Raw genomic sequence first — 23725 nt, 5'->3', positions numbered from 1 at the left:
TCTGCTAAATGACTAAAAATGTAAATGTAAAATGTAAATTATTATGAGCCGTTCTCCCTTCAGCAGCCTCCACTGCTACAGTTACATATTGTGATATTAAGTACCAACTTGTTCTCCATCTTCTTTTTAAATAGTGAGCCAATATGTTTTCAGCACTTTTATTTCCCTGACTGATCAAAACTCGTTTTCTCATGCTCTCTCTTTTCTCTCTGCAGCAGACATATAGTGAGCAATATGTTTGGAACATCGAATTGCAATACATATCGTATCGGCACCTAAAGTATTTTTATTTATTTTACTTTTACTTCACTACATACCTAAAGAAAAATTGTTTTACTTTTTACTCCATACATTTTCCCTGACACCCAAAAGTCCTTATTACATTTTGAATGCTTAGCAGGACAGAAAATTGTCAAATTCACACACTTATCAAGAGAACATCTCTGGTCATCCCTACTGCCTCTGATCTGGCGGACTCACTAAACAAAAATGCTTCATTTTTAAATGATGTCTGATAGATGGAATGTGCCCCTGGCGATCCGTAAATAAATAAAAACAAGAAAATGGTGCCGTCTGGTTTGCTTAATATCAGACATTTTAAATGATTCATACTTTTACTTTTAATTTTTGATACTTAAGTATATTTAAAACCAAATACTTTTAGACTTTCACTCAAGTAGTATTTTACTGGGTGACTTTCACTTTTACTTGAGTCATTTTCTATGAAGGTATCTTTACTTTTACTGAAGTATGACAATTGGGTACGTTTTCCACCACTGATAATATCGTATCGTGATGTCCCTGGCAATTCCCGGCCCTAGGAACAAAGTCAATAAAATGATTGCTTCTGCTTTGAAATATATTAAATAATTTATTTTTTCTCATGCTGATTTGTTTCTGTTTGGAAAGAATAACACTGTCCCTTACAGAGTACTAACTATGTAACATAAAATACAATAGTTGTGGAACTAGAAGTAATAAATAGCCTTCTATCTCTTCTATCGCAACAAATCGGACTAACAAAATCGGATAATCAGCCTATAGACTTTAGCAGAATGAGGCAAGGCCTGATGTAATAACTTCAGAGTGGTCTATATCTGAACTTCATCTACACAGTAGGCCTAGCAGATCGTATAGCCATTAGCCCATAGTAAAACCCCAACTCTTTGCAGGTTATATAATCTCAAACAGTGTACAGTATGAATGGACCGTAGACCTACGGACAGATTCAGACACGATGTTGTCAAAAATGTAAAGGTGATACCTGGGGTGTAGGAGGCCCGAGGCTAGCTAGTTTACTATTTATTACACATTAGTCATAATAACATAATAGCCGAATGTTTATATTTCCCCCTTCATCTAAACCGTTGGCCGTTAAAACCTGTAACACCACGCGATGAAGGACGCGTGTTTAGAGAAGGTTGACTCTCTTTCACTATAGTATTTCTATTGGTAAGTGTCTATGCACCTGTTAAACCCGTCCGCCAATCACACGTCCATGTAAATGTGTCCAAGATGGCGACCTCCATCGTTCTGTATTATACGGTCTCGGCAATTGCAACAAAATAACATTATTATCACACGTCAAAACGTTGTTGTTGGTCGCAGAAAATACAAGCCGGTTTAGTATATCGAATCCGAAACGTTAAAATAGTCTCCAATGCTGTGTAGGTTTGTAGAACTGCGCGCGGTGTTAGTGTGAGGGGACTTCCAAGCATGGCCACCGACAACAGAATACATTTCTGGAGGAAAAACGCAAAGGTTCCAGGAAGGTAGGTTTCAGTTCTTCCTCTCTTCTATGATAACAATCTCGTGATTCTTAAGATTAGAATTGTGTATTCTGATAATGAGTTAACTCTGTATTTTAGTGGGCGTAACGTCGTTGATTTTGCGTAATTACAGTGCCATTAAAGGTTAATAATACTTATGCTTAACCTTGTTTGATATATAGTTTATAAAGCCTTTAGACAATAAGGACGTGGTGGTCTTTGTTGCATCAAAGCACTTATTAGAGCGCATACTGAGGTCATCTTCATGTCTTTGTCTTGGCTACCATATGTTGTTACCTATATATACAACCTATGGTTCAGACATGTCAGGTGGTCTGTAACGGGTGAATGTTGACATGTAGCATATACAGCAGACTGAGAAAATACTTCAGAAACGTCCCCAATAGATTATTAACAAATAGACTGGTGTATGGTTTATCTTGTGGAAACCCTTTACCGGTGGGAAAATGGACACAATGTGTCTATCTAATTATGGACCATAATGACGTTTCACAATGTATCTCTTCAGAAACGATCATAGGGGAAGTTGGTTGCAACATTGTAGCTATCAGAGTTGACAGTCATTTCTGGTCTAGAGTGAGGATCTTGATTTATTCATTTTAAACTCAAGAACCTAGTTTAAATATTTAAACATAATGTTTTTTGAAAAATCAAAAGCTTTATCCTGAGTTTCCATTTGTGCTGTTCCTGTGAACAATTAGTGGATACAGTTATTCTATCCCAATAGGCTACATTTTAGTTGTCATGCACAGTTTTATGAATGAATATTATCCATTATTTTAGATACATAATGTTGAACGGAAAGTACAAATCATTCCTCGTTACAGGTTTATCCTCCGCGTTGGTGCCCCTCCTAAGTCAGTAATTGAGTCAGTCACATGGGGGATGAGAGAACACTCACTCAGCAGCAGATGTCAGTCACATTGGAAATGTGGTCCTCTGTAGCTCAACTGGTAGAGCACGGCGCTTGTAACGCCAAGGTAGTGGGTTCGATCCCCCGGGGCCACCCATACACAAAAAAAAAAAAAATGTATGCACGCATGACTGTAAGTCGCTTTGGATAAAAGCGTCTGCTAAATGGCATATTATTATTATTATTATTTTAAATGCATGACCAAGGCCCATATTCACAACGTGCTGATCCAGGATTGGTTTAGCCTTTTAGATCACAATGAATACAATTATATGAACAGGGGGGGATTTGATCCTAGATCAGCACACACACTCCGAGACACTTTGTGAATACATTTTACATTTAGGTCATTTTAGCAGACGCTCTTATCCAGAGCGACTTACAGTTAGTGAGTGCATACATTTTTCATACTGGCTCCCGCCCGTGGGAAACGAACCCACAACCCCTGGCGTTGCAAGCGCCATGCTCTACCAACTGAGCTACACAGGGCCTAGCCCGAATCAGCCCAGGCAGTTTAATGGTTGTTTTCCTGCCAGGCTGCCTGTGTCTGTTGAGGCTCCAGGCCAGGCAGAGGCAGGGTGTGGTGGGTGCCAAGGTAATGCGAGTAGTCTCTAAGGAGTGGGAGTTGCCTTTGTAAGGAAATAACACTGTTCCCAATCCTGACAGAACAAGTTACGTAATAAGCCATTATGAGATACCATCCAGACATGATAGGGTATTGCCATTGTCCATATTACAGTCTGTAAAGAAATACGTTCTACTAAAAGGTTACCAGGTAAAGTTAAGCTCCTACAAATATCCCTGAAAGACCCATCTGATGAGCCATTTTACTACAACATGAGATACTATTGTGTCAAAGACCCAACATAGTCCAGATAACATTAGGCTATTTCCCCCTCCACCGAGCTTGGTTCACGTCAGAAACACAAAGGGAGACAGACACGCAGGCGCCTTTGGACTGTGTTGCAGGTCACAGCTCTTGTAGCATCATCAGATTTGGTGGTGAGTGCTCAACATGCTAGCATCCGCTGAACAGGATACTCTCTCCATGGGGTGGCAGTAAGACTGTCACTCGCCCTGGCAAGCTGTTCACATAATCTCTTAAAGCTACAGTATACGCCTACTGTTCCAGTCAGCAATCACTTGATCATCTGCTTCATTGTGTTGAGAAAGCTGCTGATTAAGTAAGAGTGACTGTTTTATTATCTATCTATGCATAGTCACTTTACCCCTACCTGCATGTACAAATTACCTCGACTAACCTGTACACCCCCGCACATTGGCTCGGTACCGGTACCCCCTGTATATAGCCTCGTTATTGTTATTTTATTGTGTTACTTTTTATCTTATTTTTTACTTCAGTTTATTTAGTAAATATTTTCATAACTCTATTTCTTGAACTGCATTGTTGGTTAAAGGCTTGTAAGTAAGCATTTCACAATAAGGTCTACACCTGTTGTAACAACCCTTACCCAACACCAAAACATATCATTTTTATGACTATTTTAGGAGCGTATCTAAGAAGTCCTCAGTCTGACCGTTATGGCTGCTCTGGGAAGTCTATGCTTTCATAATGAGTCCACTATAATGGCCGACAATTGTCAATGAAACATGAAAAGAGGCCTCAATGGGCCCACATGCTCCCAGTGACGTACAGGTAGGCTACTGCTCTTTGTCTTCTACAGTATACAGCCAGTTTATGGAGCGCAGCATCCTCCACTTGACCCCAGAATACACCGCACGTAAGTGCTCTGCGTAGCTGGTCTGCATGGAACCCACAGGGATTTATAATATGTGTCATTCAGCAGATGTTTTGATTTCACCCTTTATTTTAATTGATTCAACATAGATTTTTCGCATGCTTACTTTAGATTGTTGATGTTTGTGTCTCGTCTATATTGCCAAGCACTTGAACAAGTGTGGATGGTATTTTTTTTATTTCTTTAGATTTTTTTTTTTTAAGGGGGTAGATCTGCTTTAATATTGCAGATAGATTGTAGCTTCCATCAATGTGGATGGTATTGTTGGTTTGATTGTTCCATGTTATTACATTGATCTTCTTTTTAGACTATTTTTTTATTGACCTTTTTATGCCTTTTGTTCAGCGGTTCCTTTTTATATTATACACTGAGTATACAAAACATTATGAACACCTGCTCTTTCCGTGACATAGACTGACCAGGTGAATCCAGGTGAAAGCTATGATCCCTTATTGATGTCACTTGTTAAATCCACTTCAGTGTAGATGAAGGGGAGGAGACATGTTCAAGATGTATGTGTGCCATTCAGAGGGTGACTGGGTAAGATAAAATATTTAAGAGCCTTTGAACGGGGTATGGTAGTAGGTGCCAGGCGCACCGGTTTGTGTCAAGAACTGCAACGCTTCAAGGATGGTCCACCACCCAAAGGATATCCAGCCAACTTGACACAACTGTGGGAAACAGAGTCATCATGGGCCAGCATCCCTGTGGAACGCTTTCGACACCTTGTAGAGTCCACGCCCCGACAAATTGAAACTGTTCTGAGGGCAAAAGAGGGTGCAACTCAACATTAGGAAGGTGTTCTTAATGTTTTGTACACTCAGTGTATGTTGTCAATGTATCATATTGTCTTTACCATGAGAGAGCTTTAGCTGCTCAGTGGTTTCTTCTTTGTGGCACGTAGATTAAACGTTTTCATTTTTTCTCTGCAGGTTTCCTAAAGACACGCCAAAGGCAAATAATCTCAAGTCCAAAAAGGCGTCTAGTTTCCACGAGTTTGCCCGTAGCACCAACGATGCCTGGGACATTGATGATGAGGAGGATGAGGACTTCTCAGCTCCAATCCATCCCTTATCTCTCCCGCCCACCCTGCACTCCACGCACCAGGTACAACAACCCATTAACACCACCACTGAGTCAGAAACAGGGCCGGGGCTTGCAGACCGGCTGGCTCCCCCAACAGCAGAGGTCCGTCTTCAGCATGAGAAGGCCACAGACTGTGGACAGATCAATGGCAGAGTGGTGGTGAAGTCCAGCAGTGAGGCCCTGCTCAACACCAATACAGGTAATGTGGACACTGGCCACTAAAGTCAGGGGTAGAGAACATGTATTTGCGTTTAGTGTTAATATCAATTAAAGATATTGCTCCATTATCAACTCAAAACTGCCTTGATTATTATTGATAATCTGCTCTCTATGACTTGTCACTCAGCAATTCCCATGATCCTCCTCGCACTCTCTTCCTCCACAGTGCGCTCAACTCTGCAGAAGCAACAGTCTCTCCCAGTTCGCCCCATCATCCCGTTAGTCGCCAGAATCTCTGACCAAAATTCCTCGGGGGCCCCAATCATGACAGTGCGAGACAAGAGCCGATTGGACAAATTCAAATACCTTCTGTCCTGTCCTAACACCGACCTCGGTGAGACTCAACACCATATTTACTGAAGAAAAATATAAACGCAACATGTAAAGTGTTGGTCCCATGTTTCATGAGCTGAAATAAAAGATCCCAGATATTTTCCATACACGCAAAAAGCTTATTTCTCTGAAATGTTGTGCACAAATTTGTTTACATCCCTGTTAGTGAGCATTTCTCCATTGTCAAGATAATCCATCCACCTGATAGGTGTGGCATATCAAGAAGCTGATTAAACAGCATGATCATTACACAGGTGCACCTTGTGCTGGGGACAATAAAAGGCCACACTAAAATGTGCAGTTTTGTCACACAACACAATGTCACATATGTTTTGAGGGAGCGTGCAATTGACATGCTGAACTGCAGGAATGTCCACCAGAGCTGTTGCCAGATAATTACATTTTCATTTCTCTACCATAACCCGCCTCCAACATCGTTTTAGAGAATTTGGCAGTACGTCCAGCCGGCCTCACAACCACAGACCACGTGTATGGCGTTGTGTGGGCGAGTTGTTTGCTGATGTCAACGTTGTGAACAGAGTGCTCCATGGTGGCGGTGGGGTTATGGTATGGACAGGCATAAGCTATGGACAATGAACACAATTGCATTTTATCAATGGCAATTTGAATGCACAGAGATACCGTGACGAGATCCTGAGGCCCATTGTCATGCCATTCATCCACCGCCATAACCTCATGTTTCAGCATGATAATGCACAGCACCATGTCGCAAGGATCTGTACACAATTCCTAGAAGCTTAAAATGTCCCAGTTCTTCCATGGCCTGCATACTCACCAGACTCACCCATTGAGCATGTTTGGGATGATATGGATCGACGTGTATTGACAGCATGTTCCAGTTCCCGCCAATATCCAGCAACTTTGCACATTGAAGAGGAGTGGGAAAACATTCCACAGGCCAAAATCAACAGCCTGATCAACTCTATGCAAAGGAGATGTGCTGCTCTGCATGAGGCAAATGGTGGTCACACCAGATACGGACTGGTTTTCTGATCCACACCCCTACCTTTTTGTTAAGGTATCTTTGACCAACAGATGCATATCTGTATTTCCAGTCATGTGAAATCCATAGATTAGGGCCTAATGAATTTATTTCAATTGACTGATTTCCTTATATGAACTGTAACTCAGTAAAATCTTTGAAATTTGTTTAATGTTGCGTTTATATTTTTGTTCAGTGTAGATTGAAGTAGCTATCACAAGAAGGTGTCACGAACAGAAGAGGACCCAAGAGCGCAAGTTCAAATTCAGAGTTCTTTATTCAAGGTTACAGGCGGGAAGAGGAGTCCCAGGGGTGTCAGGGGTCTTTCAGGGTCCTCCTGTGGGTACCTGTGCTCCGGGGGTCACCAAATGTCCGGGGGTGTCCAGTCCAAGTGCTTAGTGTGTGTGTTCCCCAGTGATGGAGCGGCGTATCGGGCTGAGGGTGGTGAAACGTCTGGGCACGCTCATCTGGTGGTCGGAGACCTGGGGGAACACACACACACAACAGCAATATGAATGGCAGGCAGAAGTACAGATCAGGGCTGGGCAAATATCGTGGTGAGAGACAGAAGGCAGAAACGAGTTACCGGAGGGGCTGAAGATCGGAGAGTAGTCGAGGTCCAGAAGGCAGGTTGGGATAGACGGGGCAGTAGAACAAGGAGGCAGTCAAGAAAGGATCGGTATCACAAACAGGAGTCAGAGCGCAGACAGGCAGGTTACGGGTCCGGGTTTGAAGACGATCTGACAGGGCTTGGCTGAAAAACAGGGCTTGATATACTGGGAGAGGTAGTGGGGAAATGCAGTTCAGCTGGCAGAGTAATTAGAACAGAGTGAGGCAAGGTGAGGATGGTGAGTGGGAAATGCAGTGCAGCTGGCCAGGTAACAAGAGCAGAGCAGGGCAGGTGGAGCTAGTTAGGCTGAGTAGAGAGAGGGAGGTGAGCAGAGTGGAAGATAATTGAATGCAATTAATGTTGCTACCAGGGAGAGAGAGTGCTCATGACAGGACCCCCCTCCAAGGGACGGCCCCAGAAGTCCCAAGAACAACATCATGCCGGGAGGGTGGAGGGGAGCAGGCGGCGGGTCAGAACTCCTCCGAGCGGTCCGAGTGAATCTCCTCATCCTCAGAAGGAGCTGGAGGGTCACGGTCGGGAGACAGGACAGGCACTGAGACAGGAGCAGGGCGGGCCGGACGGCTAGGAACCCCTCTTGGACGGCCCCTACGGATTGCAGGCTGATCAGGATGTAGTCGGTGGAAGTCAGTGATAAGGGTCCGGTCCACTATCCTCCTGGCCGGGATCCAGGTCCTCTCCTCTGGACCATATCCCTCCCAATCAACGAGGTACTGGAGACCCCTACCCCTTCGCCTAGAGCGGAGCAGCCGCCGGACGGTGAAGACAGGACCGCCATCTACGAGGCGCGGAGGAGGTGGCGCCGGAGCTGCAGGGACCAGGGGACTTTCATGGACCGGCTTGACCTTGGAGACGTGGAAGGTGGGGTGGACCCGCATGGAAGCGGGCAACTGAAGTCGGACCGCCGTTGGACTGATGACTTTCTGCACAGGAAAAGGACCAATGAAGCGAGGGGCCAGCTTTCGTGATACAACCCGCAGCGGCAGATCCCGGGCAGACAGCCAGACCTTCTGACCAACCCGGTAAGTAGGTGCTGGGGTCCTCCGTCGGTTGGCACCGACGGCGTAGCTGGTTCCAGACTTCAGGAGCACAGTGCGAGCCTGGGCCCAAGTGCGGCGGCAGCGGCGGGCATACGCAAGAGCAGACGGACAGGTGGCATCCGCCTCCTGGCTGGCAAACAGTGGAGGTTGATACCCGTAGACACACTGAAAGGGGGAGAGCCCGGTGGAGGAACTGGTGAGTGAATTATGGGCATATTCCACCCAGAGCAGGTGTTGAGCCCAGGCCCGGGGATTTTGGGAAGCCACACACCTCAGTGCCTTCTCCAGCTCCTGGTTCATGCGTTCAGTCTGGCCGTTTGACTGCGGGTGGAATCCAGACGATAGGCTGGCGGTGGCCCCAAGGAGATGACAGAACTCCTTCCAAAAGGTTGCTGAGAATTGCGGGCCCCGGTCTGACACTATATCCTGGGGTAGGCCATGGATACGAAACACATGTTCCAGGACCACCTGGGAGGTCTCTTTAGCAGAGGGTAGTTTGGGAAGGGGCACGAAGTGGGTCATCTTACTAAAGCGGTCAACAATGGTAAGGATGACTGTGTGTCCGTCAGAGGGCGGAAGGCCCGTAACAAAGTCCAGTGAAACGTGGGACCAGGGCCTCTTGGGTATGAGTAGGGGTTGCAGTAACCCAGCAGGAGGCTGGTTGGGAGTCTTGTTTCGGTTACAAGTGGGACAAGCTCGGATGAATTCTCGGACATCCCGTCTCATCCCCCGCCACCAGAACCGCTGGCGGACCAGATGAAGGGTGCGAGTGATGCCGGGATGACAGGCCAGACGGGATTCGTGCCCCCACTGAATCACAGGTGACCTGAGATTTGCTGGAACAAACAGACGGTTGGGGGCGCTGGTGCTTGGACCTGGCTGGTCCCGAAGAGCCTCCATGACCTGCTTCTCGATCTCCCAGGTGAGGGCCGCTACGACCAAGTGGCTGGGAAGAATGGGAGCTGTCATGGCGGTGGTCTCGTCCTTCTGAAACATCCGGGAAAGAGCATCAGGTTTGATGTTGCGAGATCCCGGGCGGTAGGAGAGCGTGAAATTGAAGCGCGTAAAGAACAGAGACCACCGCTGTTGACGGGAGTTCAGCCTCCTGGCTGTTTGGATATACTCCAGGTTCTTGTGGTCTGTCCACACTACGAATGGTTCCTTTGACCCCTCTAACCAGTGCCGCCATTCTTCAAGGGCGAGCTTGACAGCCAACAGCTCGCGGTTCCCAATGTCGTAGTTGCATTCGGCAGGGGTTAGCCGACGGGAGTAGAAGGCACAGGGGTGCATCTTGCCATCCTCAGCTGCTCTTTGAGAAAGCACTGCACCCACTCCCACGTCCGAAGCATCTACCTCCACCACAAACTGCCTTGCTGCATCTGGCATCTGGAGGATGGGAGCAGAAGTGAAACATGTCTTGAGGATATTGAAGGCCTTATCAGCAGCTGATGTCCATTGGTACGGTTGTTTAGTGCTGGTTAGCGCCGTGAGGGGTGCAGCCACTGTGCTATAGTTTCTGATGAATCTCCTATAAAAGTTGGCAAAGCCCAGGAACTGTTGCAACTTCTTCCGAGACTCAGGAACTGGCCAGGAAGTGACAGCCGACACCTTCGTGAGATCCATCTGAATGCTGCCCTCGGTCACCACATACCCCAGGAATGAAACGGTCTTGGCATGGAACTCGCACTTCTCTGCCTTCACGAAAAGAGAGTTCTCCAGCAGGCGGCGCAGGACCAACCGGACGTGGTGCGTGTGTTCTGACAGAGTCTTTGAGAATATTAAAATATCGTCAAGGTACACAAATACGAACGTATTTAGCATGTCCCTGAGGATATCATTCACTAGGGCTTGAAAAACTGCTGGGGCATTGGTGAGGCCGAAGGGCATGACGAGATATTCATAGTGGCCGGTTGGTGTGTTGAACGCTGTCTTCCATTCGTCTCCCTCCCTCATCCGCACCAGATGGTAGGCATTGCGAAGGTCCAGCTTAGTGAATACAGTGGCTCCCTGCAGCAGTTCGAAGGCAGACGAAAGTAAGGGCAGTGGGTAGCGATTCTTAACCGTGATGTCGTTCAGACCCCGGTAATCTATGCATGGACGAAGAGAACCGTCCTTCTTGCCGACAAAGAAGAATCCCGCTCCTGCGGGGAAGACGACGGTCTAATTATCCCCGGAGGCAAGAGAGTCATTAATGTAGTCCTCCATGGCCTTTCTTTCCGGGGCTGACAGTGAATACAGACGACCCTTGGGAGGTGCTGTGCCAGGCAGGAGATCAATCGCGCAGTCATAGGGTCTGTGTGGGGGTAGAGATGTCGCCTTGGATTTGTTGAACACCTCTTTCAGGCTGTGGTAACAGGCCGGAACATTGGATATGTCGGAGGTAGCGCTAGATCCTTCCCGGTGAACGGGCAGGGTGGCCCCCCTTAAACAGGTCTGGTGACAACTCCTTCCCCACTCACGGACTGTTCCTGTCTCCCAGTCGATGTGGGGGTTGTGCTGACGGAGCCACGGGTATCCAAGAATGAGTGGTTGGCCAGGTGAGTGTAGGAGGTGAAACTGGATGGACTCCTGGTGGTTTCCTGACAGCAGGATTGTCACAGGGGCGGAGATATGAGTGACAGTGCCAAGATGATGCCCATCCAGGGCTCGTGCAGGAATGGGTTGTGTCAGTTGATGATGGTTCACGCCCAGTTGCTGTGCAAGCTCAGGGTCCATGATGTTTGCTTCGGCTCCGGAATCCACAAGGGCGGCCAATGTATGAGTCTTGTCAGAAAGCTGAAGGCGGAGATGAAGCAAGGTCTTTCGGATGGAGGGAGACTGAAGGCTTGTTGAGCTCACCCGGATCTCCCCTACACCTGGTGAGCTGCGGCTTTTGCCGGACAAGTAGCGACACGGTGATTCTCGCCACCACAGTAGAGGCAAAGGTTGGAGCTTAGACGGCGCCCGACGCTCCTCGGGAGTCAGAGAGGCACGGCCAATCTCCATGGGCTCAGGCTGATTGAGTTGGCTATGGGACTTGACAGGCAGGGGCTGGACAGAAGCGGTATCGACCCGAGTACGGATGGCAGGTTGACTGAGACGGCCCTTCTCCCTCCTCCGGGTCTGTATACGGCGGTCAATGCGAACGGCAAGGTCAATGGCGGCATCAAGCGTTGAGGGCGGGTCATGGGAAACAAGCTCGTCCTTGATATAGTCCGCCAGGCTATGGAGGAAGGCTTGCACCAGTGCCTCTGGGTTAAACGAGCTTTGACTGGCCAGGGTACGAAAGTCAATGGAGAAGTCTGCCACTGTCCGATTGCCCTGACGGATGGTGAGCAGAGCTTGTGACGCTTCGGCTGTTGGCGAGCCTAGGTCAAAGACCTTTAACATCTCCTCCTCAAAGGCACTGAAGGAGGCACAGGCTGGGGTTTGCCGGTCGAATTCCGCCGTTCCCCACAACCGAGCTCGACCGGTGAGATGTGTGATGACATACCCCACCTTGGCTCCCTCTGTTGAGAAAGTCCTGGGCTGTAGTGCAAACTGGATTCGGCAGCTGCTCAAGAATGGTCTTACTTGCTTCTGGTTGCCATCAAAACGTTCCGGGTTCCCAATCCTTGGTTCAGGAGCGTGGGGATCTGGTGGCAGCACTGCCGGGCCTGCAGCATTGGGACCTCCAGCGGAGGGATGAAGGAGTATCGGTGGTACAGGAACAAAAGGACCAGGGGGGTGCAGGGGGAGTAGCCGGGCTTGAGAGTAGTTGCAGGGCTTGGGCTAGCTGTTGTTGCTGCAGTTGGAACTGTTGTTGCTGCTGGTTGAATAGCTGGAGAAGGGAAGCGATGTCGCCAGCCATCCGATTTATGTCTCCCTCAGAGCGTTCCAGTCGCTGTAGGGCAGTCCTCTCTGGCTCTTCCTCCATCGTGGTCAGGGGAGTGCGCTGGGTCCATGATGGTCAGATCGTTCTGTCACGAACAGAAGAGGACCCAAGAGCGCAAGTTCAAATTCAGAGTTCTTTATTCAAGGTTACAGGCGGGAAGAGGAGTCCCAGGGGTGTCAGGGGTCTTTCAGGGTCCTCCTGTGGGTACCTGTGCTCCGGGGGTCACCAAATGTCCGGGGGTGTCCAGTCCAAGTGCTTAGTGTGTGTGTTCCCCAGTGATGGAGCGGCGTATCGGGCTGAGGGTGGTGAAACGTCTGGGCACGCTCATCTGGTGGTCGGAGACCTGGGGGAACACACACACACAACAGCAATATGAATGGCAGGCAGAAGTACAGATCAGGGCTGGGCAAATATCGTGGTGAGAGACAGAAGGCAGAAACGAGTTACCGGAGGGGCTGAAGATCGGAGAGTAGTCGAGGTCCAGAAGGCAGGTTGGGATAGACGGGGCAGTAGAACAAGGAGGCAGTCAAGAAAGGATCGGTATCACAAACAGGAGTCAGAGCGCAGACAGGCAGGTTACGGGTCCGGGTTTGAAGACGATCTGACAGGGCTTGGCTGAAAAACAGGGCTTGATATACTGGGAGAGGTAGTGGGGAAATGCAGTTCAGCTGGCAGAGTAATTAGAACAGAGTGAGGCAAGGTGAGGATGGTGAGTGGGAAATGCAGTGCAGCTGGCCAGGTAACAAGAGCAGAGCAGGGCAGGTGGAGCTAGTTAGGCTGAGTAGAGAGAGGGAGGTGAGCAGAGTGGAAGATAATTGAATGCAATTAATGTTGCTACCAGGGAGAGAGAGTGCTCATGACAGAAGGCCAATGTTGTGTTTACATTGTATGTATTCTCATTATATTATTTATAATGTATATATTCTCATTATATTATTTACAATGTATGTATTGTCATTATATTATTTACAATGTATGTATTGTCATTATATTATTTACAATGTATGTATTCTCATTATATTATTTACAATGTATGTATTCTCATTATATTATTTACAATGTATGTATTGTCATTATATTATTTACAATGTATGTATTCTCATTATATTATTTACAATGTATGTATTCTCATTATATTATTTACAATGTATGTATTGTCATTCTATCTCCTGGGCCTTGGGATCCACAGAGGAGCTCCGGAAGCACAGCTGGTCAGGCATTCCACGAGAAGTGCGACCCATCACATGGAGGCTCCTCTCAGTAAGTACCATGATGACCTTGGACTTCCTCTCTGTAAGTACCATGATGACCTTGGACTTCCTCTCTGTAAGTACCATGATGACCTTGGACTTCCTCTCTGTAAGTACCATGATGACCTTGGACTTCCTCTCTGTAAGTACCATGATGACCTTGGACTTCCTCTCTGTAAGTACCATGATGACCTTGGACTCCCTCTCTGTAAGTACCATGATGACCTTGGACTTCCTCTCTGTAAGTACCATGATGACCTTGGACTTCCTCTCTGTAAGTACCATGATGACCTTGGACTCCCTCTCTGTAAGTACCATGATGACCTTGGACTTCCTCTCTGTAAGTACAGTGCCTTGCAAAAGTATTCATCCCCCTTGGCGTTTTTCCTATTTTGTTGCATTACAAATGGAAAAGTGGTGCGTGCATATGTATTCACCCCCTTTGCTATGAAGCCCCTAAATAAGATCTGGTGCAGCCAATTACCTTCAGAAGTCACATAATTAGTTAAATAAAGTCCACCTGTGTGCAATCTAAGTGTCACATGATCTCAGTATATATACACCTGTTCTGAAAGGCCCCAGAGTCTGCAACACCACTAAGCAAGGGGCACCACCAAGCAAGCGACACCATGAAGACCAAGGAGCTCTCCAAACAGGTCAGGGACAAAGTTGTGGAGAAGTACAGATCAGGGTTGGGTTATAAAAAAATATCAGAAACTTTGAACATCCCACGGAGCACCATTAAATCCATTATTAAAAAATTGAAAGAATATGGCACAAACCTGCCAAGAGAGGGCCGCCCACCAAAACTCACGGACCAGGCAAGGAGGGCATTAATCCGAAAGGCAACAAAGAGACCAAAGATAACCTTGAAGGAGCTACAAAGCTCCACAGCGGAGATTGGAGTATCTGTCCATAGGACCACTTTAAGCCGTACACTCCACAGAGATGTGCTTTACGGAAGAGTGGCCAGAAAAAAGCCATTGCTTAAAGAAAAAAAGAAGCAAACACGTTTGGTGTTCGCCAAAAGGCATGTGGGAGACTCCCCAAACATATGGAAGGAGGTACTCTGGTCAGATGAGACTCAAATTGAGCTTTTTGGCCATCAAGGAAAACACAATGTCTGGCGCAAACCCAACACCTCTCATCACCCCGAGAACACCATCCCCACAGTGAAGCATGGTGGTGGCAGCATCATGCTGTGGGGATGTTTTTCATCGGCTGGGACTGGGTGAACTGGTCAGAATTGAAGGAATGATGGATGGCGCTAAATACAGGGAAATTCTTGAGGGAAACCTGTTTCAGTCTTCCAGAGATTTGAGACTGGGACGCAGGTTCACCTTCCAGCAGGACAATGACCCTAAGCATACTGCTAAAGCAACACTCGAGTGGTTTAAGGGGAAACATTTAAATGTCTTGGAATGGCCTAGTCAAAGTCCAGACCTCAATCCAATTGAGAATCTGTGGGATGACTTAAAGATTGCTGTACACCAGCGGAACCCATACAACTTGAAGGAGCTGGAGCAGTTTTGCCTTGAAGAATGGGCAAACATCCCAGTGGCTAGATGTGCCAAGCTTATAGAGACATACCCCAAGAGACTTGCAGCTGTAATTGCTGCAAAAGGTGGCTCTACAAAGTATTGACTTTGGGGGGGTGAATAGTTATGCACGCTCAAGTTCAGTTTTTTTTTCTTATTTCTTGTTTGTTTCACAATAAAAAACATTTTGCATCTTCAAAGTAGTAGGCATGTTGTGTAAATCAAATGATACAACCCCCCCCCAAATCAATTTTAATTCCAGGTTGTAAGGCAACAAAATAGGAAAAATGCCAAGGGGGGTGAATACTTTCATAAGCCACTGTACCATGATGACCTTGGACTTCTTCTCTGTAAGTACCATGATGACCTTGGACTTCTTCTCTGTAAGTACCATGATGACCTTTGGCTAAACTGGAGATCACACACAAGGAGTATGACGATATATTGGGGTGGGTTTGACCCCTATTTTTCTTTAGATGTTTTTATTTTATTATTACTTGTTAAACAAAATCTCTTTCTCTGAGCAATTGTAGTCGTATAAATATAATTTCCCAAATTGTCACCGTATGTGACAACTGCACACACATTGCTCTTGGTATTTGTCGCGATATGTTCAAAATTCTCTTATCGCACTTCCTGTTCCGGTACTGTTCACATCTTCAAGAGTATATCCTCTTGTTTAATAAACAACATGTTTTCTTCGCTTTCATTGTCGTCCTCTCTGTCATGGCAGGGTTACCTCCCAGCCAACATGGAGCGCAGAGACCTGGTGCTGAAGAGGAAGAGAGATGAGTACTTTGGCTTCATTGAACAGTATTACCACTCCAGGACAGACGAGACTTACAAAGACACATATAGACAGGTAATACATGAATCACCAAATCCTAAACTACCAATGCCACCTACTGTAGTGAGTCAATGTTTAAGTAGCATATGCCTACTCTAGTGAGTCAGTGTTTAAGTAGCATATGCCTACTCTAGTGAGTCAGTGTTTAAGTAGCATATGCCTACTCTAGTGAGTCAGTGTTTAAGTAGCATATGCCTACTGTAGTGAGTCAGTGTTTAAGTAGAACATGCTTTGTTTCCACAGATCCACATTGATATTCCGAGGACAAACCCGCTAATTCCACTTTTCCAGCAGCCCACGGTGCAAGAGGTGAGCTTCTCTCTCAGCTCTTCATACTATTTGCATGGCTTGGTTAGTCAACATAAAAAAAATCTTCTGGAGATGGGTTTTCTAATACACTCTTTGAAAAAAGGGTTGCAAAAGGGTTATTCAGCTGTCCCCATTGGAAAACCCTTTTGGGTTCCATGTAGAACCCTCTGTGGAATGGGTTCTACATGGAACCCAAAAGGGTTCTTCAAAGGGTTCTCCTATGGGGACAGCTGAATAACCCTTTTAGGGTCTAGATAGCACCTTTATTTCTAAGAGTGTAGACATGTAATATCACTTTGGACTGTATCCTGGCCTGTCTGTGCCTTGTGTTCATCAGGTGTTTGAGCGGATCCTCTTCATCTGGGCTATCCGCCATCCAGCCAGTGGCTACGTCCAGGGAATCAACGACTTGGTCACTCCATTCTTTGTGGTATTCCTTTCCGAATTTGTTGGTAGGTTGGATGATGTGTCATAGATCTGCAGGAACCAGACGAGGCTTTTCCATATGAAATGAAAATGGCCTCTGAATCCACTGACAGGGTGTCCAATAATCTTGTCGTATATTACATTCAGAAGGATTAATAAAGGAAACACTTGAGTAAATGAGGGATACAAAGTATATTGAAAGCAGGTGCTTCCACACAGGTGTGGTTCCTGAGTTAATTAAGCAATTAACATCCCATCATGCTTAGGGTCATGTATAGAAATGCCCAGTTGCCCATTATTTTGGTTACCATGGCTAGAAGCATAGGGGGTTCAAAGGGCGTGTGTGCGTGTCTCAGTCACCAGATCTCAACCCAAATGAACACTTATGGGAGATTCTGGAGCGGCGCCTGATACAGCATTTTCCACCACCATCAACAAAACACCAAATTATGGAATTTCTCATGGAAGAATGGTGTTGTATCCCTCCAATAGAATTTCAGACACTTGTAAAATCTCTGCTATGGCGCATTGAAGCTGTTCTGGCTTTTGGTGGCCCAACGCCCTATTAAGACACTATGTTGGTGTGTCCTTTATTTTGGCAGTTACATGCATTCGTTTTGTCTGTGTGGTTATTTGTCAGCATTGCAAACCGTGCTTCCCTGAGTGAGCTGGATGTACAGGTATTTGTTGCTGACTGTGATATTTTGGGTGTGTCTCCACAGAGGAGGATGTGGAGAATTTTGACGTAGCGTCCCTTCCTCTTGACACCCAGAGGAACATTGAGGCAGACAGCTTCTGGTGCATGACCAAGCTGCTGGATGGAATACAGGTTGTTATTCAGTTATTTTCTCCATCTGCGCCTATGGTATTTATTTCCGACACTCTTGTCTCCAGCAGCCCCCCCTACAATCACAAATGAAATCCTCCTCATGATGTGTTGTTGATATTATTGTGGTGCATCTGTGCAGGACAACTACACCTTTGCTCAGCCAGGGATTCAGAACAAAGTGAAAGCTTTGGAAGAATTGGTCAGCAGAATCGATGGTGAGATATGATCTCCTCATGTTGTTACAGTATCTGAGGCAAGACACCTTTTCAATTTATATGAAAATAGATATCCAGTTTCCATTATTTCAGATGGCCTCAGGGTCAGTTTTCATCTCTCTTGTCTTTTCTCTACTCACTGTGTGGCTGCGTCCTTTTCTCTCAGAGGACATACACAACTACTTTAAGAGGTATGAGGTGGAGTACCTGCAGTTTGCTTTCCGCTGGATGAACAACCTGCTGATGAGAGAACTGCCTCTACGCTGCACCATCCGCCTCTGGGACACCTATCAGGTCACACACAAACGCATAGACATTTGCATTAAAACCTTTGTGTTTAGATCTGAATGTTTGTGTGATTTAGAGATGATGTGTTTGTGTTCTTCACATGCTCACCTGTCATGTATCCCTGCAGGCTGAGCAAGAGGGCTTCTCCCACTTCCACCTGTACGTCTGTGCTGCTTTCCTGATCGAGTGGCGCAAAGAGATCCTCTCCATGGTCGATTTTCAGGTACCATTAATTCTGTCCACTGTTGAACTGTTTGAGTGTACAGTAATCTGTTGATGAGGGTATTTGAAAACATATTACCTTTTTTGTATGGCCTGACAGACCCTCCAGTGAAAAGCTCTCATTAAAAAACAAATCTGCATATTTCAGTGTTCATGACACTTTGCAGATGGTGACCGTGAGGCCCACCAGGGATTATTCACACACTTCCTTCCATCCAGTTCCAAAATGGTGCTTATGTCATAAAATGTGTCTCTGCCTTTCCAGGGTCTTCTCATGTTACTCCAGAACCTTCCCACAATCCACTGGGGGAACGAGGAAGTAGGCCTTCTCCTGGCTGAAGCATACAGACTCAAGTATATGTTCGCTGACGCGCCCAATCACTACAAGAGATAGGCCTCTACAGTGCCTTGCAAAAGTATTCATCCCCCTTGGCGTTTTTCCTATTTTGTTGCATTACAACCTGTAATTTAAATTTATTTTTATTTGGATTTCATGTAATGGACATACACTAAATAGTCCAAATTGGTGAAGTGAAATGAAAAAAATAACTTGTTTCAAAAAATTCTAAAAAATAAATAACGGAAAAGTGGTGCGTGTATATGTATTCACTCTTTGCTATGAAGCCCCTAAATAAGATCTGGTGCAACCAATTACCTTCAGAAGTCACATAATTAGTTAAATAAAGTCCACCTGTGTGCAATCTCAGTATGTCACATGATCTCAGTATATATATACACCTGTTCTGAAAGGCCCCAGAGTCTGCAACACCACTAAGCAAGGGGCACCACCAAGCAAGCGGCACCATGAAGACCAAGGAGCTCTCCAAACAGGTCAGGGACAAAGTTGTGGAGAAGTACAGATCAGGGTTGGGTTATAAAAAAATATCCGAAACTTGAAACATCCCACGGATAAATCCGTTATAAAATAATGGAAAGAATATGGCACCACAACTCACGGACCAGGCAAGGAGGGCATTAATCAGAGAGGCAACAAAGAGACCAAAGATAACCCTGAAGGAGCTGCAAAGCTCCACAGTGGAGATTGGAGTATCTGTCCATAGGACCACTTTAAGCCGTACACTCCACAGAGCTGGGCTTTACGGAAGAGAGGCCAGAAAAAAGCCATTGCTTAAAGAAAAAAAAAAGCAAACACGTTTGGTGTTCGCCAAAAGGCATGTGGGAGACTCCCCAAACATATGGAAGAAGGTACTCTGGTCAGATGAGACTAAAATTGAGCTTTTTGGCCATCAAGGAAAACACTATGTCTGGCGAAAACCCAACACTTCTCATCACCCCGAGAACACCATCCCCACAGTGAAGCATGGTAGTAGCAGCATCATGCTGTGGGGATGTTTTTCATCGGCAGGAACTGGGAAATTGCTGTACACCAGCAGAACCCATCCAACTTGAAGGAGCTGGAGCAGTTTTGCCTTGAAGAATGGGAAAAAATCCCAGTGGCTAGATGTGCCAAGCTTATAGAGACATACCCCAAGAGACTTGCAGCTGTAATTGCTGCAAAAGGTGGATCTACAAAGTATTGACTTTGGGGGGGTGAATAGTTTTGCACGCTCAAGTTTTCTGTTTTTTTTGTCTTATTTCTTGTTTGTTTCACACAAAAAAACATTTTGCATCTTCAAAGTGGTAGGCATGTTGTGTAAATCAAATGATACAAATCCCCCCAAAATCCATTTTAATTCCAGGTTGTAAGGCAACAAAATAGGAAAAATGCCATAGGGGGTGAATACTTTCACAAGCCACTGTATGCCAGTGGTTCCCAACCTTTTTTTAACTGTGGCACACCTTGATGGGATAAAACATTCTGCTGCACACATACAATTTCCCTATTAAATTATTTAGTGGTAATGACATCCATCTCATCTGAATTATATATTTTTTCTCCTGTAAAATATATCTTTTTTTTTTTACGGTTTGGGCTACATATGAACGGTTTTCTGCTTCGTAAAGGTCCAACCATGATGGACATAAAGCCGTGCTCTGTTTGTTTCTATGGCAGAGGCTGTGGTTCAGCTCAGCCTAAACCAGACTTGCCTTTGCTAATGGTTCTCACAGGAAAAGTAAAATGATGCAAATGACTTTGCTGGTGATGCGCGCCCCTCAAATTATACTAATGTAACAACAGCCTGAGCGCACTGGACTTGAAACAGCAACACAGATGTAACCATGTGCCATTCAATGTATTATCTGAGTGGCACTGTTGCTCCCAAGTCAAAATTCCACAGTTCACGTTCGTTAGTGTTTCCAAACAGAATCAAGATTAGGAATGTTTTCGCTGCACACCTGAAAGTTCCTCAAGGCACAACAGTGTGCCTCGTCACACCAGTTGAAAACCACTGCTATATGCAATGGAGAACAGAGTGTAAAACAGAGTCTGATATACTGTAAGGAGAAATGTTGGTTTTTATTCCTCTCGGACGTGACTGACGGACATACTGTAAATACCATGCACACAGGGACAGATTATTCACTCAAAACCCTGAATCCCATTTGTACAATATTTTTATTGCTGGTTCTCTCTGTTAAGAATTGCATTGGCAAGTTTCATTCCACTGACTCTGCAGTGTATTATCTCAGAGACACTGGCTTGAACATCTCAATAGTAGTATGTTACAATTCATTTCGTAGGCATCGAGTAGGGTCTGCACATACAGCCTTGAGTTCTGGTATTGGAACTCAATATTGTACTCTGTAATGTACTGTACTGTATAAATGACTGGTATTTTTAATTTGGAGGGCATAAATACTTGGCCATCGGTTAATGGCCTTTTTAAGTTCAAATTCATTTATACTGGCATTAATCAGTATTGGTTATTTTAGAAGTTTTAACATACACTGGAAAGAACACTGAATGGACGATGAATGTTTGTGATCATCCTTCAAGTCTCAGAGAGAATATATTTTGTTTATCGTTTGTTTATAACAGAGTTCTGTGGTAAAGCAAGCCCACATATTTTACCACTTTTGTCCTTACTTGTTCTCTTCATGGATATATTGAGTCCAGTAAAAGGCCAGTCTGAATATCGACTGAAGCAATGGTACAATGTAGTACAACATGGTACAGGAGGTGCCACAGCTGTTACTAATAGCCACTCTGTATACCAGGAAAAGGTACTTTATTTCAGGGCTTATCTATAGTGGTGCCATACTCAATCCCAAGGCCTCGATGAGAATGGGGACCTTCAATTTTTTTATGTATTGTTGTAAAGTTCGGACTAGAGAACTGATCAGTTGAACTAGATATAAGTTCTGTTTTTATCATCTGATTACTTGCTGTTTTGTAAATCGTCAGACTTAAGATTTTCACATTCCGATTAGTCGTACTTTCTTTTTAGATTATTTGAAACTGTGGCACATATGAAAGTTGCTAAATTGGTCCAAAATGAAGTTGTCATTTACAACTGAACGAGACTTGTTTACCCTTCAAGTAGTGTAAATCTGAGGGTATCTGACAATTTACCAAATGTATATTATGTATGTTTGTGGTGTTCATAACAATGCGATGCATCAAATGTTGCTTTGTCTATTTCCTCTTTCTGAAGGAATATACAAACCAGTGCAATCTACATCAACGATCTGAAACACAATGTAACAACCATCATGGAAGTTCTTCAAATAATAGATAAAATGACTGAAGAATTGTTGTACTTCCCTGTCTGTTGTTTGCAACATAATCTACTCTTATTCAGTATGGTTAACTTAAACAGTTGTCTGTAAACTTTAATAATATAGAAGTGAAAATTGAGTATATTTAAGAATTCAAATGTTCAGATTTGTTATATAGTAAATGACTGTGTTTTGCCTTGCCTCTGAGGGATGCTGATGCTGATGGTGATTTTCAAAAGGCAACTTTTAGTAAGCCTCCCTATACAGTTATTTGATCTATTGAAAACTGTGTCCTGTGATATCAACACAGCTGTATTTCAAGCCTTTGTTATAAGCATTTGTAATGCACTCTTTCTTTTACTGTCTAACATGGAAAACTGAAATGTTGTCATTTGACCTTGTTTTGTTTGTACATCATTTTTGTTTCAGTTGATATTGGGGTTATGTAGTAGCCTACTAGTTAATATTGGGATTATGTAGTAGCCTACTAGTTAATATTGGGATTATGTAGTAGCCTACTAGTTAATATTGGGATTATGTAGTAGCCTACCTGCTGTGACCTCACTTAGATGATGTTAAGCGTAAATAGTTATTACATTTAAGCAATGGAATGTGAATATTTCATTTCTATTTCACAAACCTTCATAACCATTTCTCTGCTACGGTAGGACAGATTTGACAGTCATTCTTTAGCTTTCATCATTCTTGTATTCACGGGTTGCATGTTTCGTCACAACATTGTTTTGAACGTTTGTTTTGAACTGATGCCCGACTGAGCATTCTACTCAGTGCATTTTAGATTGAGGGCAGATCGAGAACGTTCATAACGATGGCATGACGCGACCGAGTGACGGAGGTGCAACCTATGAATTGATTGGCATTTAGGTTCAGTTTGAACAATGTGGCGCAAATTAGTTTTGTCAGGTTTTAGTGACCCTATGACAACCTAACATAATCAACTGAAGTTTAATTTGTTCGTAAATCGGTTTTTCTGGCACAATCTGAAGATCATGGGTAGTTTTTCAATAATCAATGCTAGAACAGTGAGCTTGGTGGGACTGGATCTGTAATCAAAATAATGAGCAAACTGAAGTGCCATAACTTCTGTACCAATATTATTCTCATTGGTTTTCAAGATCACCATGTAGTTCAGTGAGGATTTTTCAGCAATTTAATAATCTAATTGTCATTCTACTTTAGATTTCTGCTTGTTCCAGGTACACATTTTACCATGTCTTCTCAATTCAATTCTCAAGTGAGTGTTTTTGTAGGAAAAATGCAGACTTATGTTCTTTTTTGGCATTTGCACATTTTATTATGATTTGTTGGTATATTTAAATATTTGCCGTTCAGCCTTAAACTGTGCTCTGTCCTCATTTGTTTATTTGCTCCAAAATGTATGACTTTGTGTAATTTAAATTTCATTCAATCTACGATTGTATTATTCACTCCATGTCGTGTTGTTTTATGGTCATGCAAAGGTTCACTGCATTTTGGATTTAAAAACAAGATATATAGGACTATGAAACCTGAATTCATTGTCTAAATTCACTTT

The 23725-nt window shown here is 44.7% G+C and overlaps 1 protein-coding gene across 2 annotated transcripts; it reads left to right on the top strand.

Annotated features, from left to right (window-relative positions):
- The first annotated feature begins 1506 nt into the window (after nucleotides 1–1506).
- Nucleotides 1507–19015, top strand: LOC121537695 (TBC1 domain family member 22B). 2 transcript variants are annotated; one of them, XM_041845294.2, is made up of 13 exons: nucleotides 1507–1772; nucleotides 4389–4445; nucleotides 5396–5748; nucleotides 5935–6102; nucleotides 13815–13885; nucleotides 16147–16275; nucleotides 16504–16569; nucleotides 16907–17021; nucleotides 17718–17824; nucleotides 17964–18039; nucleotides 18206–18333; nucleotides 18455–18550; nucleotides 18815–19015. In XM_041845294.2, exons 1-13 carry the CDS (start codon nucleotides 1717–1719, stop codon nucleotides 18941–18943), a joined length of 1551 nt encoding a protein of 516 aa, XP_041701228.2. In that variant the 5' UTR covers nucleotides 1507–1716; the 3' UTR covers nucleotides 18944–19015. The 2 variants fall into 2 exon arrangements, with proteins under 2 accessions (XP_041701228.2, XP_041701229.2); XM_041845295.2 differs by lacking the exon at nucleotides 4389–4445.
- The last annotated feature ends 4710 nt before the right edge of the window (nucleotides 19016–23725 follow it).

This window comes from Coregonus clupeaformis, chromosome 24 (assembly GCF_020615455.1).
Source record: "Coregonus clupeaformis isolate EN_2021a chromosome 24, ASM2061545v1, whole genome shotgun sequence".
Taxonomy (NCBI): domain Eukaryota; kingdom Metazoa; phylum Chordata; class Actinopteri; order Salmoniformes; family Salmonidae; genus Coregonus; species Coregonus clupeaformis.
The sequence above is the reverse complement of the archived record's forward strand: the minus strand, read 5'-3'. Positions and strand labels throughout refer to the sequence as shown.